The sequence below is a fragment of the Macadamia integrifolia genome, chromosome 12 (assembly GCF_013358625.1).
Source record: "Macadamia integrifolia cultivar HAES 741 chromosome 12, SCU_Mint_v3, whole genome shotgun sequence".
In the NCBI taxonomy this organism is placed as follows: Eukaryota; Viridiplantae; Streptophyta; class Magnoliopsida; order Proteales; family Proteaceae; genus Macadamia; species Macadamia integrifolia.
The window spans coordinates 23,218,181-23,233,989 of NC_056568.1; the positions used below are offsets into that span (position 1 = coordinate 23,218,181).

Sequence of the window (15,809 nt, forward strand, 5' to 3'; positions counted from 1 at the left end):
TTCGGGACAATCAACTTGGTCGATTTGTCTTGTCGAAGCTTTGGCCGAGGCTTGTACTCAGGTTTGAGTCCCTCCCACACACTTGGCTTCCCAGCTGAAGCAGCCCTTTTCTTTATCCAGCCCCTAGGGCCCTATTGGGAGCCCAATCATTTCCGGGCTACCATAGTGGTGGGTTATCACTTACCAATTTGGAAACTTCTTCCTTTTATATCTACATGATGTGATGGTTTTATTCTATGCAATATTTTCTCCAAGTATCCTTGTTTGTTTAGCCAAAGTTATGGACTTTTACTGCCTTCATCAATGTTTTTGTTATTTTGCAATGACTCCACCACCACTGTAACTTGTCATGTGCTATTAGTGTAGTTTGTTGACTCTTGTCTTGCTCACGTTATATTATAAACTTCATTATTACTAATTCCATCTCTGTATTCAGTTGATTGCAACTGCTGCTCTGTTCCTTGCTGCAAAGTCTGAGGAGACAGCACGACCTTTGAACAATGTATTGAGGACATCTTGTGAAATTTGTCATAAGCAGGATCTTACTTTCTTCTCCTATATGCTTCCTGTTGTGAGTATCTATAGACCTTTTTGACACTTGTTTCTTTTGCATTTATAAGCATTAGTCCTAGTACTTTGACTACACTGTTCCAAGGAGAAGCAAAATATTGCTATCAAATTCATGATCCATTGCTCTAAAAGCAATTTGTAATAATCTATCAGAAGGGGGTAGGGGCAATGCTCATTATGGAACCATTTTATATCCATATGACTCTTGCTTTTTAAATATTTCAACAAAAGGCCTGCGATTATACATTACTGTTACTCTGTAAAAGCGGATCCATGATGCAGTTCAAACACCTTCGGGATTTAGCAGTCTTTGATCTGTCCTTAATCATTGGGGCAAAAACATAGAATCCCACCCCCCTTCTATTCTATTTATATGTGGTCATGTGTGGCATAGTCTGTCTCTACCTTCCATTTTCTTATCATTTTTTTCCCTCCCTGTCTTTTTGTTTATTTTTGGAACAGGACTGGTTTGAGCAATATAGAGAACGGGTGATTGAGGCTGAGCAAATGATACTGACAACTCTAGATTTTGAGCTTAACGTACATCATCCTTATGTTCCTCTTACATCCGTCCTTAACAAATTAGGCCTTTCACAATCTGTTTTGGTGAACCTGGCACTGAACTTGGTGAGCGAAGGGTAAGTGCCATTCTTACGTCTTTCATAATCCATTGACTCGTTTCAAGAATTTATTGTCTTCCCTGAAGATGGTTGCTTTTGCAACCTCAACCTCAAAAAACTTGCATGATTTCAGAGGGTTCTGAGATAGTAATGACACATGAAACTCAGAGAGTTGTTTAATTAACATACCTTATTATACTACAGCTCAATAATATATTTACTCAGAATCGGCAGGATCCCTGGGAGTGCTTTTGAACTGGACAAAGTATATGATAACCTGTAAGCTGCTCTAATGCTTCTTTGATGGAGGTGGGTGAAGAGGAAGGGGCACTCAAGCAGTCTGAAAGTCTCTACTTTTTCTTGTGTCCTATTTCTTTTGGAACTCCTTTAACAATGTTCTTCCATACTCTCAACCTGCAGTAATTATCCTTCCATCGGTCATTATAGTCTGCCTAACATAAATAGGATTTGAATGCATCAGAGCTATATCTTCTAATTGACCGTGGTGCTTTCAGCTTCTTTCAATCTAAAAGAAGCTATAACAACGTAGTTGTTAACCTTTTCCTATAGGAATCCTAGGCTATGTAAAAAATTCCAAGTCAGAGTACTCCAACAGGAAATGAATCTTGCTTGGGGCTCCAGTTTGCAAGTGTATGAAGACTTGATTGAGCTTCTCTGCAGACTCCTATTATATCATGCAACTTAAGAAATAAGGCTCATTGTGAAATGTTGCATTTGACTTTTTTGGGTTTCTGCATCATAGTCCTTTTAGATGGATCCAAGATTGCATATTCTTCTTCACGTCCTGTGATAATTATGGAGTCTGCAATGTTGTCAGCTTTGTGACAGACGAACAACAACAACAAGTAAATGGGGTCTTTTTTTGTGACAGACGAACAATCTATAGAAACATAAAAAAACTTCATTAAAGCCTTTTTACTTGCTTGGTTTAGCGGTTGGGTACAGGAACCAAAGCAATAACCAAATTATATGATCTCCCCTTCCTTCTCCTGCAGACACACACACACACAGTGAGTGAGAGAGTGGAGGTACTCTGATCTTGCACACACAGTGAGCTCTGTTCTTACCCTGATCGCAGAACACAATTTTTTGGAAAATTTGTCCTTTACACTATATATTCCTAAAAAACTCTTTTTCTCAATTTCGAGTGCTGGTTATTCAATGTGGATTGTGTGTTCCAGACTGAGATTTTCCCGACAGTTTTTTATACCTTGGGTACTTGTTTGCTTCTTTTCTTTTTTGAGTTTTATAAACTGATTTTGACCTGTGTCAATGTTGTTAGTCATTTTTTTCTATTTTTCATATGAAAAGTAGCTTCTCTAGCTAGTCATTTATGGTGTGGCATATTGATGTTTTGGCATGGCATATTAATTGCAGGGTCTTCACAAGAATAGCGTGCTCACCTGTATGATATTCTTAGCTGGCGGATTGATATGCTGTTCATGGAAAGTTTTGTTTTACGTCTGAAGTTGAACTTCTGTTATGTTGTGGATACATTGTATCATTACAGTCCATTACCAACTTGGTCACTGGTTATTGGAGATAGCCAGAGACCTTACAGGACCAGTTTTGTTGCCTACTTACCTGCATTATTTCTTTATCTGAAAATCAGGATGACTCTCTGAGAGTCTTGCATGGACATCTATAAAAATTTGGCTGCGTTCCATGCAGTGCTGTATGTCCACCAGTCTGGAACCATGTGAATCATCCTTAAATGGAGACTGTGAAACAAGAAATAATATGTTAGATTAATCTCTGGCCATCCTGTTCTTACAACTTTGTTGGACTATGTCCAATGGTTTAATTTAGTTACTGAAGACTGAAGCAACTGATAGATCACGTCACTAGGTTGATCAGGTTAGTGCAAGTATATCTGGCATGGTCATCTAAGAGGTGTGCTCTTGATTAGATGGTCTAGATAGGCTGTCTTCAATGCCAGTTTTGGATAAAGATGCCTTATGGCTCAAGTTATGTGTTTTTGAGACATTGCAAAGGATTTACTCCTTTATTTCAGTTTCAAATTTATTTTTGCATAGCCTCTCTCTTTTTTGTGCAACCCCTTCACCATAGTTTTTTTTTTTTTCACTTAAATCTGATGCAGGGCCTCATTATTATTCCTCTTTTGATCATCTCTTTCATCCTGCAAAGCTTCCTTCAAAGATTGACAAATTATTTCAGAGTGAAGAAGAGAATTTGCTTTTGTAGCTTAACTTTGCAGTTTAGTTCATGTTGTGGTCAAGCTACCTTCTTTGTCATTCTAAGCCAATTGAGGCAGGATAAAGCTTCCTCAATATTTATATGCTGTTGGAATCTAAATAACTTGGATTCAGACAGCCACAATAGGTGGTATTTTTAGAAAGGACAGAAGCATTAAGGTTTTCTTGTGGCCTAGCAGTATCAAGGGATCTAGAATGTGAAGGAAAGGGAATCTTTGGAAAGTTTTGAGCGATGGATACCCTATTTGGTTCTTATGTTGCAGAAGGCGACCCATTTCATGTTATCTCTTTGGTGTCTACAGAGGTTATGGGGGGTCCTTGGAGGCTTACAGAAATCTTGTGATCTGTTGCTTGAGTTAACGTGAATATGGAATTGGAAATCTTTTCAGCCATTTTACTTTAGTTTTATGTAACCACATTGTCAATTCCATAAGTAGATTTTTTTTTTTTTTTTTTTTTTTTTTTGTCATATAGTAAATGTGGTTTTCTTGGTATACTCCCATACTTACATGTGGCTTCCCTAAAGTGACTAGCGGCAATGCTTATATCAGTTTTCTTGGCTGTTTACCCTCGGTGTGGACTTCCCATTTTTTGTACATTTTTGGCCCATTAGGATACTTCCTGCTTGTCAGCCTTGGAAGTATGCTTATATACTTGCACATGCATGTGCTATGAGTATGACATCATGCGTGTTAGCATGTCTCTTCGTGCAACACTGTTGAGCAGAAGATACCATGTACTTCCTACTTCATGATTGCAAATTGAAACATCCCATTACCTATGGCAATGGAATTGCGTGTGGATTGCTCTGTGTGGACACCCCTGTAGCAGAATTGGGCCTGGAGCTGATGAATTGTTCCAAAAGGTTTAACATATTGCTGTAGTTTTGGCACTGAGCCAGCGTTTCTGCTGAAGATTCCTGGAAAATATTCCACCTGGTTGCTGCATTCTTAGTTGGTAAGGAAAGAATGTTTGAGGAACTGGCTTGTTTTTGGTTACTAGAAATCTGCTTCTTGCTGTATATTTATCTTTATGATACTGATCAATTGTGCTGATGGAAAAACACCATGTACAAGAAATTGCTGCTGATATTTAGTGTTGCTGCAGATGGTTGGTTTGGCTGTGTATTTATCTTTCATCCATCTTGAACAGTGCTTGGCCTCTTTTTTTCCCCCCTCTTCTAGGGCAATTGCTTGCAAATTGAAGGGAGCATTTTTTTTTTTTTTTTTGGCAGGCTTCGGAGCTCATTGTGGCTTCAATTTAAACCCTACCACATTGCTGCTGGGGCTGCATACCTTGCTGCCAAGTTCCTCAATTTTGATCTCGCTTCTTACCAAAATATTTGGCTGGAGTTCCAGATCACACCATCTATTCTTAAAGGTAAGAGTATCTTCAGTAATTTTCAAGTTGGGAAAAGGCTTTGTTGTTGTTGTTTGTATCTTATTTTTTTAAGTTCATTTCTTTTTTCTTTTGTAGTTTAAAGGCAACAAGAATGCTCGTCTGTATCCCCCCCTCCCCCCACCCACCCCCCTTCTTTTCAAAATGAAACAAATGTCAAAGATTATATGCTTGGTAGTTATTCAATTGTACCTAAAAGAAAATGTTGGTAGTGCTGAAATTCATTTTGGAAGGACTTCCAAACTGGATCTTATCCAATCTTTACTATAATAAGTGGTAGGAAACTATGGCAGTGGTTGCATGCTAAAAAATTAAGTTGTGTATCATCTAAAAGCACCTTTATTGTAGACGTTGTGTCCTGCTAGGTTCACACTTTAGCTCATATCATTTTATTTTATTTTATTTTTAACTCAGAATGGTGTTACTAGCCTAATCTTATCATGATTATGAAGGGGATTATGAAGGGTTAGGAGGACATAAACTTCTTCTGAGACTCATAATGTTGCTTTTTGTTGGACTTGCTGTAAAGTGGTAACTTCCTGCACTTTCCCGAAGTGATACATGTTTGGATGTTTGGATTTCTGATCCTTGATTAATGTGTTTTTCCCAAACAAACTCCAGAAATTCGCAGGTCATTATATCTCAAAATCCAACCAAAATTGGTCTGATCCTGGGGAAAGGGTGGGAAAAGTGTTGGTTATGCTATTGTGCGCAATTCAATCTCTACACCCTCATCAATATATCTACTTTAGAAATTCTGAATTACACTTAAGCTTAGATTTACGGAAAAAAGAACTGCTTTTCTTTTCCATGTAACTGTTTCACCTTTTTCCTCTCTAGGTAGTTTTTATTTTTTTAATTGAAATTTGAAGGGAGTGGTTTTATCTTCACACCGTGCTGTTATATCTTTTTCCCCTTTTATCTTGGGGAGAAAAATTGGCTTGTTTCTGCATCTATTTGTGAGATCCATATTGTATGCAGGTTTCTGCATCCTAACCATTTTCATGATCCAATTTTTATGCAGATGTAGTCGAGCAGTTGATGGAGCTCTTTTAGAACAGAAGATGAGCGAATCACCTAAGTGATTTGTAAGAATGTGAGTATATATGTATTTTTCTTTATTATGTGATGCTATACACGTAAAGAGTCAAATGGTGACAAATTTGTTCGACTCAGTTGGAAAGGAATGAGTAGGCTAGACTAATAATATCAATGTCTCTTACGCTCACTGCAAAAAGTCAGACAACAGGTGTGATTGAATTGGGATATGGTGTGCATTTGCAACAGAAAGTGCTCTTCGTTGGTTCAAATTATTCCATTTAGGTTTTTCTCTTTTTTCATTGGATTCAGTTTTTTTTTCCCACCGGGGTTGGAGGAGGAATTCCCTTCATTGATGGCCATCATTGCTCTTGGATGGGACTTTAGGAACAATGAAGGGAGTTCGGACCTTCAACATACAAGGGGCAGGTAATTTTGATTGATGATTCATGGGTGAATCTTATATCGTGGATGAAGAAAAACTCGCTCTTTTTCCAGTTGTCTAATATTTATTGATAATAATGTCAAAAAGAGGGCTTAAGCCTGTGAAGGGCCAAAAGACTCACCTATTCAGATCATCTGGATTCAGTATTATGAGGTCAGTATTGAGCCTAATATAAAAACTGAATCAATTTTTGCTCAATTCACACAAATGTATTGGTATCTAGTATGTATAGGCATATGCGCCAGTTCAATAGCAATACTTAGAACCATGGTAAGGAGGTGTAGCTAATGTACTAAAAGGTATTCTCTTTGTCTTGAACCTGATAATGCTTTCATTGCTCGTTTAAATGAAACACAAGGCTCCATTTGGATGGTGAGTTGGTCAGTTAAAATTCTAAGAAACTTTGGAGGCCACAATGGGAATGTTGGTTTTTAAGTTGTTTACACCCTTAGCACTAAAGCTAATGGTGTCAATTGGGAGTGTTTCTTGTATTTCGGATGGACCGTCTCACTATTGATACCAAAGGTGCCAATCCTGTACCATCCCCATTTTCTGTAATGTGCAGTCATTATTTTTGTACAACTTTGTACCTTTACGAAAAATCTTAGCAGAACAAAAATTTACTGAATAAAAGATTGATAATACAAATTATGTAAAAAATATTTTGTTCTAAAGGGATTCATTATAAAATGTTTTCCTTTTTTTTTTTAGGTAGAAAAGCTGACAGGCACTAAAAACGGTGAGATTTAGGATTTTGAAATCTAAACTATCCGTGATATTATGGAATTTTGATTGGACATCCAACTAAAAACTTGATATTGCAGTTTCATTTCCCACCCCATAAAGAAGCACTTACATAATTCTTACGTCTGACAATCTGCACCACCAAGGGATGAGGTGGACTTATGCTCTAGAATGCTCCAATCACAACCATCTACATTAGAAGTGTTGAGCAACCTCACACTTAATTGCCAAAAAAAAAAAAAAATGGTCCAAAGGGACATGGTTATTGACATGGGGATGGGCCCTACCCTCAGGAGAAAGCCCATCGCTTGATGGAAAAAACTGGGAGCCCAATGGACCCATCTCATTATTCTGATTGTCAAGGAAGTCCATGCCACTGAAGCATAGATTTTCAAATCTCACAACATGGGGCTCAAACTATCTCCCTATTCTACTAGATATTGGTCTTTACACAAGTAAGGGAGTGAGGCCATTCAGATTTGAATTGATGACTATTGCAGGCAGGTAGTCGAACAGTCATGAAACACCTACAATTCGGGATCAACCATGTTTAGAATGGATAGAAAAATCAAGGAATGTAAAATACTCCCTTTAGGAGATGGAATTTTCTAACCTCAATCTCACTTAAAACACCATCTCCTTAAGAAGCTTTGTGCTTTCAATGATAAAACTCTTCTTACCTTGGAAAAAGTTAACATGAAAAGAAGCTCAGAGAAGACCTTGATGAGATAATAGCAAGAGAGGAAGTCTCTTATGGAATACTTCTAACTTACAGTATCAAGAAGTGGTTGATTTATCTCAAGGTCTTCTCCACCTCTACGTAATTTATAATATCATATACTAATTTATGCAGGGGTTTCTTCTCACTCCGTAAAAGAATCAAGATGAACATATGGTTTTTTAGTTCAAGGACAGCTTGTATTGGTCAAATGCAGCTTCATGAAGGAATAGAAGTGGTGGAAGTTTTCGTTACAGGCATATGGCAAGTTCTCATGAAAACATCAGAGATGGGATGGACAATACAAACCATTTGGACATACTCAAAAGAATTACCAAAAATAAAAATTGAAGTCCAACCAAGAAGTGAGGTCTTCGAATTTTTGTAAAGTTTGGCATGTAAAGCTGCAACTCTGAAATTCACTCTGTTGTATGTAAACAATGATAACCCCATTTGATGATTTTTTTTTTTTTTTTCGTCATTAAAAAATAGAAAAGAGGAAGTCAAGGGAATCCAAAAATCTCATGTCAAATGATTGTATCATGGAAATAAAAATTCTAAATTCTTCCATGCGACTACCACGTAGAGAAGACGAGCCAATTGAATCTACAAACTCAAAATTGGAGAAATTGGGTGGAGGACAACACTGTAGTGAGAGGAAACTAATTGATTGCTTCTGAAGTGTCTATATAAGGTAAAAATACCCACATTAAGTACTGAAATTCTCAAGTACATAAAGCCCTGCATCTTAGATTAAACCAAATGAGCGGTGTGCGCTATGCCTTACTGATGAGAACAAGCAAAGCTACCATCTTTAAGATTCACCCCACCAAATCTCCAGGATTTGATGGGATACTGGATAAATTCTAAAATTTAGCACATCCTAAGTGTTAGATCAAACACCAAGAAACACGAATAAAGATAGACAATAGATCCGTACGACACAGAGATTTAACGAGGTTCACACACCAGGGTGGTGTGCTACATCCTCGGGCAAAGAAGAAGATGATTCACTATGCAGAAGAAAGATTACACCCTAGCAGCGGCGAGGAAGAACTCGCCCTAAAACCCTAGCTTCGTGAAAACCCTAGAATACAATGACTCTCAACAAGCAATAGTACATTATATATATATATATATATATATATACTCCAAATAGCGGTTCGACCCATCGGGTCACGGTCGATCCGGTTGAACCATTCCGCGGGGGCTACGCCCCTGCACCCCCATACGAGATCAGTGCTTCCATCACAGATCTCAGAAAAAATTACCATTCGGGTCGCCACCAAAATATGTCGGATCGGGTCAATCTTCAAAACGGGTCAAGAATTCAAGACAAACTTAACACTAAGAAATGATTTAATTTCACCCGTTAAATCATTCTTCTCTAATGGGTTATCTCCTCAGTGAGATGAACCACACCTACATTAGCCTTATTAGAAAAAATGAAGACAAGGAGATTACTCTCCATGCCACTCTTGTCTACCCACAGGCAAGAGAAGTATGGTTCATCTCTTGTTTCGTCCTCAGGCCAGCTCACTTCTCTACCCAATGGCTTTGCAGATTGAATAATAATAATAATAATATATTTACAAGTGGACCTAAGCCCATGGGTTCACTAAATGGGCTTAGCTCATTGGGAAAATTCACAAACATATAGCTCACTTTTCCCCTTAAAACCAAGCAGACTCCACCACTCCAAGGTGTGGTTACAGGGGTAGCTCCTTCTACACAAGCCACACTTTTTTGATGAGCAATCTGAGAAGCAATCGTCCAGTCTTCAAGAAGTCTTAAAAAGTATCTAAGTCATCTTCTAACTTCAAGCAAGCCACACATACACTAGCACTCCAAAGAAGGAATATGCCAACTCGGCCTCTTTCAAGGAGAATTACTCTTTTCAACATAGAAACCACAGAGCAAGGAGTGAACCATATCCTAGTACATCTTCAAGGTGGAAATATGTCGTTTGAACTGTTTCGCTTCTTCATCTTTTCTAGTAAATACCAATCAGAGGTTGTAACTCTATAGTCAAAGCTTGTAAAATCAGTATGTACATCACACTTCATATCAATACAAGTTTCTTCACAAATTTGTCTCTTAAGTTCTGTACTGGTCTCCAGACAAGAAATTTGTTTCAATAGGCTGATCGATCGATGGATTCCTTGCCTTTCCAGCTGTTGGGAACTTGGGATCGATATATCAGCCAAATGACCTGGCTCAACTTCTTATAAGAGTGACGTACCCACTGCATGAGGCAACCTCATGTGTGAGATCCGAGGGACGAGAACTACACAGCCTTGTAATATATCTCGAGGACTGCCAAGAATCGGTTCAAATTGTGGCTGACTTTGTTGAAGCACATAAGCTCAGTTGAATACAATATATCTATACATCTAATGCCGGTGATTGCAGGGATTGAGAGCTTCACCTAAAATGTGGATTTTTCAATTCCCATAAAACATAAAAGAGATCTGCATTTATGGAATCTAAAATTGCCAGCTAAATAAGAGTTCAATCCTAATCTATCATTCAAAAACCTTAAAATCACAGGAAATTGAAACTCCAACGATTGACATGTTACCAATCTGAAAGGTAATTTTACTAACCCAATGGTCAGAAGTTATATAAGTTTAATCCACCCCCATGGTTGGAAATAGGCAACTGTAAAGAAATAGCTTACTCCAAAGCACAAGGCAAGTACTTATTTATTAAAAAAACAAAGGGTTAGATTATAACATGGTTAACACATCAACAAAATGTTTGGATGCCATTTTGGGAATTAAAAATGGGGTTCGTTCCTACCAGTCGCAAAATTTTAGTGTTCTTTGTACAAATTTTAGTATAAGAATGGCAATGTCGTCGCCGGTTAGCAATGAAGATGTTGTACAAGGCAAATATCATACATCTCATTTCCATTCATAACTTTAAGTCTCCCGAGTCCTGATTTGTCTTATACAGTAACATGTTACACAATAATTCACAATTGCCCATGCTTACTTTACGAGGTTTGCTCTTCAATTCTCCGTTGTCTGGGCAGAGTGTTTCAGCCATTCCTCATCCAGAATAGAAATCACTGTCTATGCAAACCTCTGACACCTTTGCTTGTATCCTTTATCCGATGATCAATGAAAGATGCTGAAACCATCTTCTGGTGTCCTTGTCTCCTCCATATAGCACAAGCTAGGCAGATAGTGCAGTTCGGAGGCACCAAACAGACTAACAAAACTGCTACATGTATATTTAAAGCATGACAACATCAAACTCTTCACCAATCAAAACCTGATCAATACAAAAACGAGATTGAAAGTGAGTTGATAATTTCATAAGGGCATCATGGCTAGTGATGGTAACAAAATGAGTTGAGTATGAAAAAATCCAACAACAATCCCAAAATTTTCAAAAGATGACCTGTTTGACTAGCTGGGGTGGAAAAGTGCAATTTACAAGGGAACTCCTGCCAGCCCGTTGTCATTCCCACCCAACCCTCTTCAAAATCCCACCAAAACCGAAAATTTTTCAAGGAAGATGGAGGGAAAGTAAAACGGTAGGTCAAAAAAAAAAAAAAAAAAATCAATTGAGTGAAGGTCTTAGCTATCAACACTCATAGCTTGCTGTGAATACTTGAACTGCTGCATCTGATCTCTAATTTCTCTTCTGTCTTTACTCTCTCATCTCTGATTTCTCTTCCATAAGCAGGGACGAAAATCGATGGTGAGGGAGAGAGAGAAAACTAACCCCTGCAATATCTCTCTCCCATTGCAACAAGCCCCATGTTGTGAGAGAGGAAGAAAGAGAAACACTCAACTTGAAAGTGGTAGTCGTCAGAGCATTTATGGCTGCGATGACATGTTCTAAATTTAAAGAGAATGTATACTAGGCAATTCATGAAAAAGGTAGGGACATTTTTGTCTGATAAAATTTTATCCCTTCCCTATGGAAACGGCCAACCAAGCAGCCCAAGGATTGGAAAAATTCCACATTTTTTATTGTACTTGAACAACACGTGGGGTGCACTCCCCCACCTTTCCCACCCCAGCCTTTCAACCAATCAAACAGGGCCTTAAGGTACTAAATTGCAGTTACATACCTTTTCCCCAAAGGGAGGGGTGGGGGAAGGTATTAGTTTAGAGACAGATTTGATGGAGCAGTAACCTGCCCCAAACCCAAACACTTGCCTTCCCTAACCATGGCCAAATCAAATTCAATTTCAATATCCGTCAAAGTCACACTAATATAGTGATTTAACATATTATTTGTCAATTCCTTGTGAGAAACATTGAACGGGACAATGTTATGAAGCTGAACTCAAGTCAACCCCAAAAATGAACATATCATTTTCCATGTTGCTGAAGTCCATTGTCATAATATTGACTTGCTTCACAGACTCGGAGGATGCTAACATTCCTAGCAGAAAACAAATATAAAAAAGGTGTGTACCTTTACGATGAAGAAGAATGAGATGCCAGCTTCAATTCAAAATGTCGCTTATATGTGCAACTAACAAGTCATTCCAAGAATCTGTAATTCCAGGCAAGCACCAATGCATACAATCATCGTGCTTCTTCCCACCAGCAGTTGATGGATGGGCATCTGCTCTGAATTCACTCATGCGGGTGATGTCCAGGATATGGAAACTGGACCTCTTGAGGGCTCGGAACAGGTGCTGGTTCACCAGGCGCACCTCCACATTTGTTCCATTTCTCTCCAGACAGAACAGTTGCTCAACCTGAAACAGAGGTAACCGCTGTCAGATTTTGGATTTTGATACAGTTGGTCCACCATATGGCCCAAAGATACAGACTAAGCTAGCTGCATTTGATATCATATAGAATAAAGAAGCAGACTTACTGGATAGAAGTATCATATATGTACATCAAAATTAGGTCTACCAATGAGCAGCATGATTGAAAGGGGGTGGGAGTCCACCACAATTACCAGAAAGAATTCTTGACTGCATATTCTACAATATAATGGCTTGAGCAAGATGTAAGCAATGAGGAGAATGGTTTAATCAACTTCCAATAATAAATTTATAATTTATTGAGGTTGAATCTGCCACATGGCAGTTTGCTCAGAGCTCAACCTAAGTGGACAAGTCATTCACATCATCACCCAATGTTGATCCTTCACTCCCATCTGACTTCACCAAGACTCAGAATAGTGCTCTTAAATTGTATGAGAGCCACTCTTTTTGAAGAACTTGGACTGTTGAAGAAACCAAGGGAAAACTCTATTTGGCTGAGATGGAGCTAAATTGGGAATGTTGCCAATCTAGAGTATTTTGTACGTATTCAATGCTCGACTGATCAAATAATCCCTCCTCATGGCAGAAATAATAACTACTGCCTGTACCCTTTACTGTTATAATGAATCATTAAGTCTCATGTTCACCACTGTAGAGAGAGAGAGAGAGAGAGAGAGAATTAATCTATCCAAGACCAAACTACGCTCCACAAAACAGAAACCTGATTGCTAACTCTATTAGAAATAGAAAAAGACATAATTGGATATCATTTTTCAACTTTCAATGAAGATTTTTTTTTTTCCTCTGAAAATAACTGGAAAATACAGGTGAGTCTCACATATAAAGGCTATTTATACATGTATACAATTAGCATGCTGAAAGCTACAAACCAGCTCAGTTCCTTCCCCAACCCCACCCCACAAAAAAAAAAAAAAAAGTGACTGGAACTGTTCTCCTTTCCTAGTCAAATCACTTATTTTATTTTATTTTTTCTCAAAACTGCAGATCTAAGGACTGAATATCTACTGGCTCAACCATTCAAATGTTTCTGGAATGTAAGTAAAAGCTGTACTCCAAAATAGGTGAAGCTCCTAATGTTCACTAGATTTAACTAATTATGACGCTAAATCAATTACATCGTCATGGAATGAATTACCTGATCTGGTAATAAAGGCTGTACACGTTGACATGAACCACCTTGATCCCAATCACCTCCCTCAAAATGTCTTGGCGATTGTGTGCGAAAGAATTTGATGGCATGTGACGGCGTCCTCCTTTCCACAAATGGTATCTGTTGGCAAAAGAGAAACACAGGCATGCTCAAAAGTTGAATGAGGCAACATACTTGATATCAATACTATTCTTAAATAATATACAAAACAAATTAAAAAGAAAAAGATAAAAGCACAATTTTGTAATCATAGTTGTCAAGGCGTCAGCGTCGGCATCCAGGCGCCCTTTGCTGGAAGGGCACCTTGGTTGCCTCGGTGCCTTGTTGGTGTTGCCTTGGTTTTTCTGCCTCCACCATCGGCTTAGATTGCCTTCTCGACAATGACAACTATGTTTCTAATGCTTTAGTAACGCAAAAGGAATTTCATTCATTTAGACCAATGCTGAAAGTGAGTGCAGTGTAAGCTCATTGTACAGCATAGAATTACTGAGTTCAGATCAGTTAACTTTTCAGAAACACTAAATACGTCAATGGCATACCATGTGTTTTAGAACCATATCTAGGCCAGCTTCAGGACTTATGGGAGGCATCACAGGCAAACCCTTTTCAAAAAAGAGCATCGGTGATTTAATTGGGTCAAACTTTGATGGTGCCCACCACCTGAAAATAAGAATTAAAGCCAAAAACATAGTTACTATTACAATACACAAACAGATGTAAAATCTCATTCAAGAAAATTAAAAAAAAATCAAGATTCTACCAGCAGCAACAGAAGAAAAAGAAGAATAATGAGAATATTCCATTCACAAAAGAATCTAGAATGAATGTATGCCAATTATAATATTTCACTTAATCGAGCACAATGCCAACTATTAGGGTCAGCAAAAGGAATCCTGATCCACAACTCCACTCTATTTTGTACCACCATTGAACACTAACCTTAAGCAATATATTAGCATTCTAACCTCCCAAAAGAAGCATGCAACTTTAAATATATCAATGCATTGACTAAATTAAGTGACACATAGAAACAATTGTTACCAGTGTCCTGTATTAAAGATAAGAACATTATGGAAAATTAGAGCCTCTGCCCATGAGCTCTCCGGAACATCAACATCCACTCTAAACCCTTGCTTATATCCACGGGACTCTAGCGCACCTCCATTAGCACTTGCCACCCACCTGTTTGGATATCAAAAACTTATTATCTGTTAACAGAAACCAATATATGAAATACAGTAAAATAAACTCAATATGTCAAAACCATACATAACAGATGAGCTAAAGCAGTTTCATTGCGGTGAAAAATCAGAACATGGAAGACCCCCTCAATTTGCATGCCATTTCAACTAATGTCGAACCTGAAATTTTGTCGAACTATGCATGAATGCTTAAAAACCAAAAATATTTCAAAATATGCATGAATAGCAATATTATAAGGAACCAAGGCCTTCAGTACAAAAATTCAGTAATTCTAAACATTTAACCAAATACATCTTTATAAAAAATAATAACCCAAAACAATTTATGTGAAATGAGTAATACAAATAATTGATATATCCCACTCTAACAAAAGAAAGAGTGAATAACCAACAGGAACAGCATATCTTTGACATAACAACAATCACATGGTTTTAAAAATTGGATCAGAATGAAGCAGGCGATTCGACTTGTAATCAACCATCCTGATCCCAATTAATCCCAATTTTCCAAGACCGAGTCTTGACCGAGTTATTCCAAGTCTGATTCAGCCCAGCCGGGTCCAACATAATCCGGCCAATTCCTAGCCAATTTGAATCGGAATTGATGAAGATTAAACCCGTACCAATCAAGAGTTCGAAAACCTTGAGAATCACTGAGTCATGCCATGTACCATAATAGATATACCTGCCATAACGCGCCAATAGATTTGTTCGATGATAAGCAACAGTAAGGTTGTACCGGAGAAAGGTAAACCCACGATCTGCCCCAGCAGGACGCCACTTTTTTACCTCACTTGATGCTCGTTTCAGAGTGCAAACCATTGAAGCAAACATGTTTCTATTTAATGAATCACCAACAAATCCTGCACTGTTCAAATGTCACAATGTCAAAAACTATGCCTTTTTTTTTGGGGGGGGGGGG

General features: G+C 38.1%; 2 protein-coding genes across 6 annotated transcripts in view; one reads left to right on the forward strand and one right to left on the reverse strand.

Annotated features, from left to right (window-relative positions):
• Nucleotides 1–6,135, forward strand: part of LOC122057832 (cyclin-T1-4-like) — a 9,813-nt gene extending 3,678 nt beyond the window's left edge. The window contains exons 4-8 of one of the 5 annotated variants that reach the window (XR_006133641.1): nt 437–571; nt 1,033–1,208; nt 2,589–2,656; nt 3,313–4,384; nt 4,662–4,803. Coding sequence is in view for 4 of the 5 variants with exons in the window: in XM_042620137.1 (XP_042476071.1) it covers nt 437–571; nt 1,033–1,208; nt 4,662–4,807; nt 5,850–5,881 (489 nt within the window). In the remaining variant the exon portion in view is untranslated. Of the gene's footprint in view, nt 1–436; nt 572–1,032; nt 1,209–2,588; nt 3,245–3,312; nt 4,808–5,849 lie in introns of those variants that run through there. The other 4 variants (XM_042620138.1, XM_042620137.1, XM_042620140.1 and 1 more) reach the window with 4 other exon arrangements.
• Nucleotides 6,136–10,583: 4,448 nt separating this feature from the next.
• The window catches only part of LOC122057229 (protein trichome birefringence-like 13), a 6,869-nt gene continuing 1,643 nt past the window's right edge, over nt 10,584–15,809 (reverse strand). Inside the window, exons 2-7 of the mRNA XM_042619260.1 lie at nt 15,573–15,750; nt 14,727–14,867; nt 14,225–14,345; nt 13,671–13,805; nt 12,208–12,496; nt 10,584–11,049 (exon numbers count right to left, since the gene is read on the reverse strand). Coding sequence (XP_042475194.1) covers nt 12,239–12,496; nt 13,671–13,805; nt 14,225–14,345; nt 14,727–14,867; nt 15,573–15,750 — 833 coding nt within the window. The 3' untranslated portion in view covers nt 10,584–11,049; nt 12,208–12,238. The remainder of the gene's footprint in view (nt 11,050–12,207; nt 12,497–13,670; nt 13,806–14,224; nt 14,346–14,726; nt 14,868–15,572; nt 15,751–15,809) is intronic.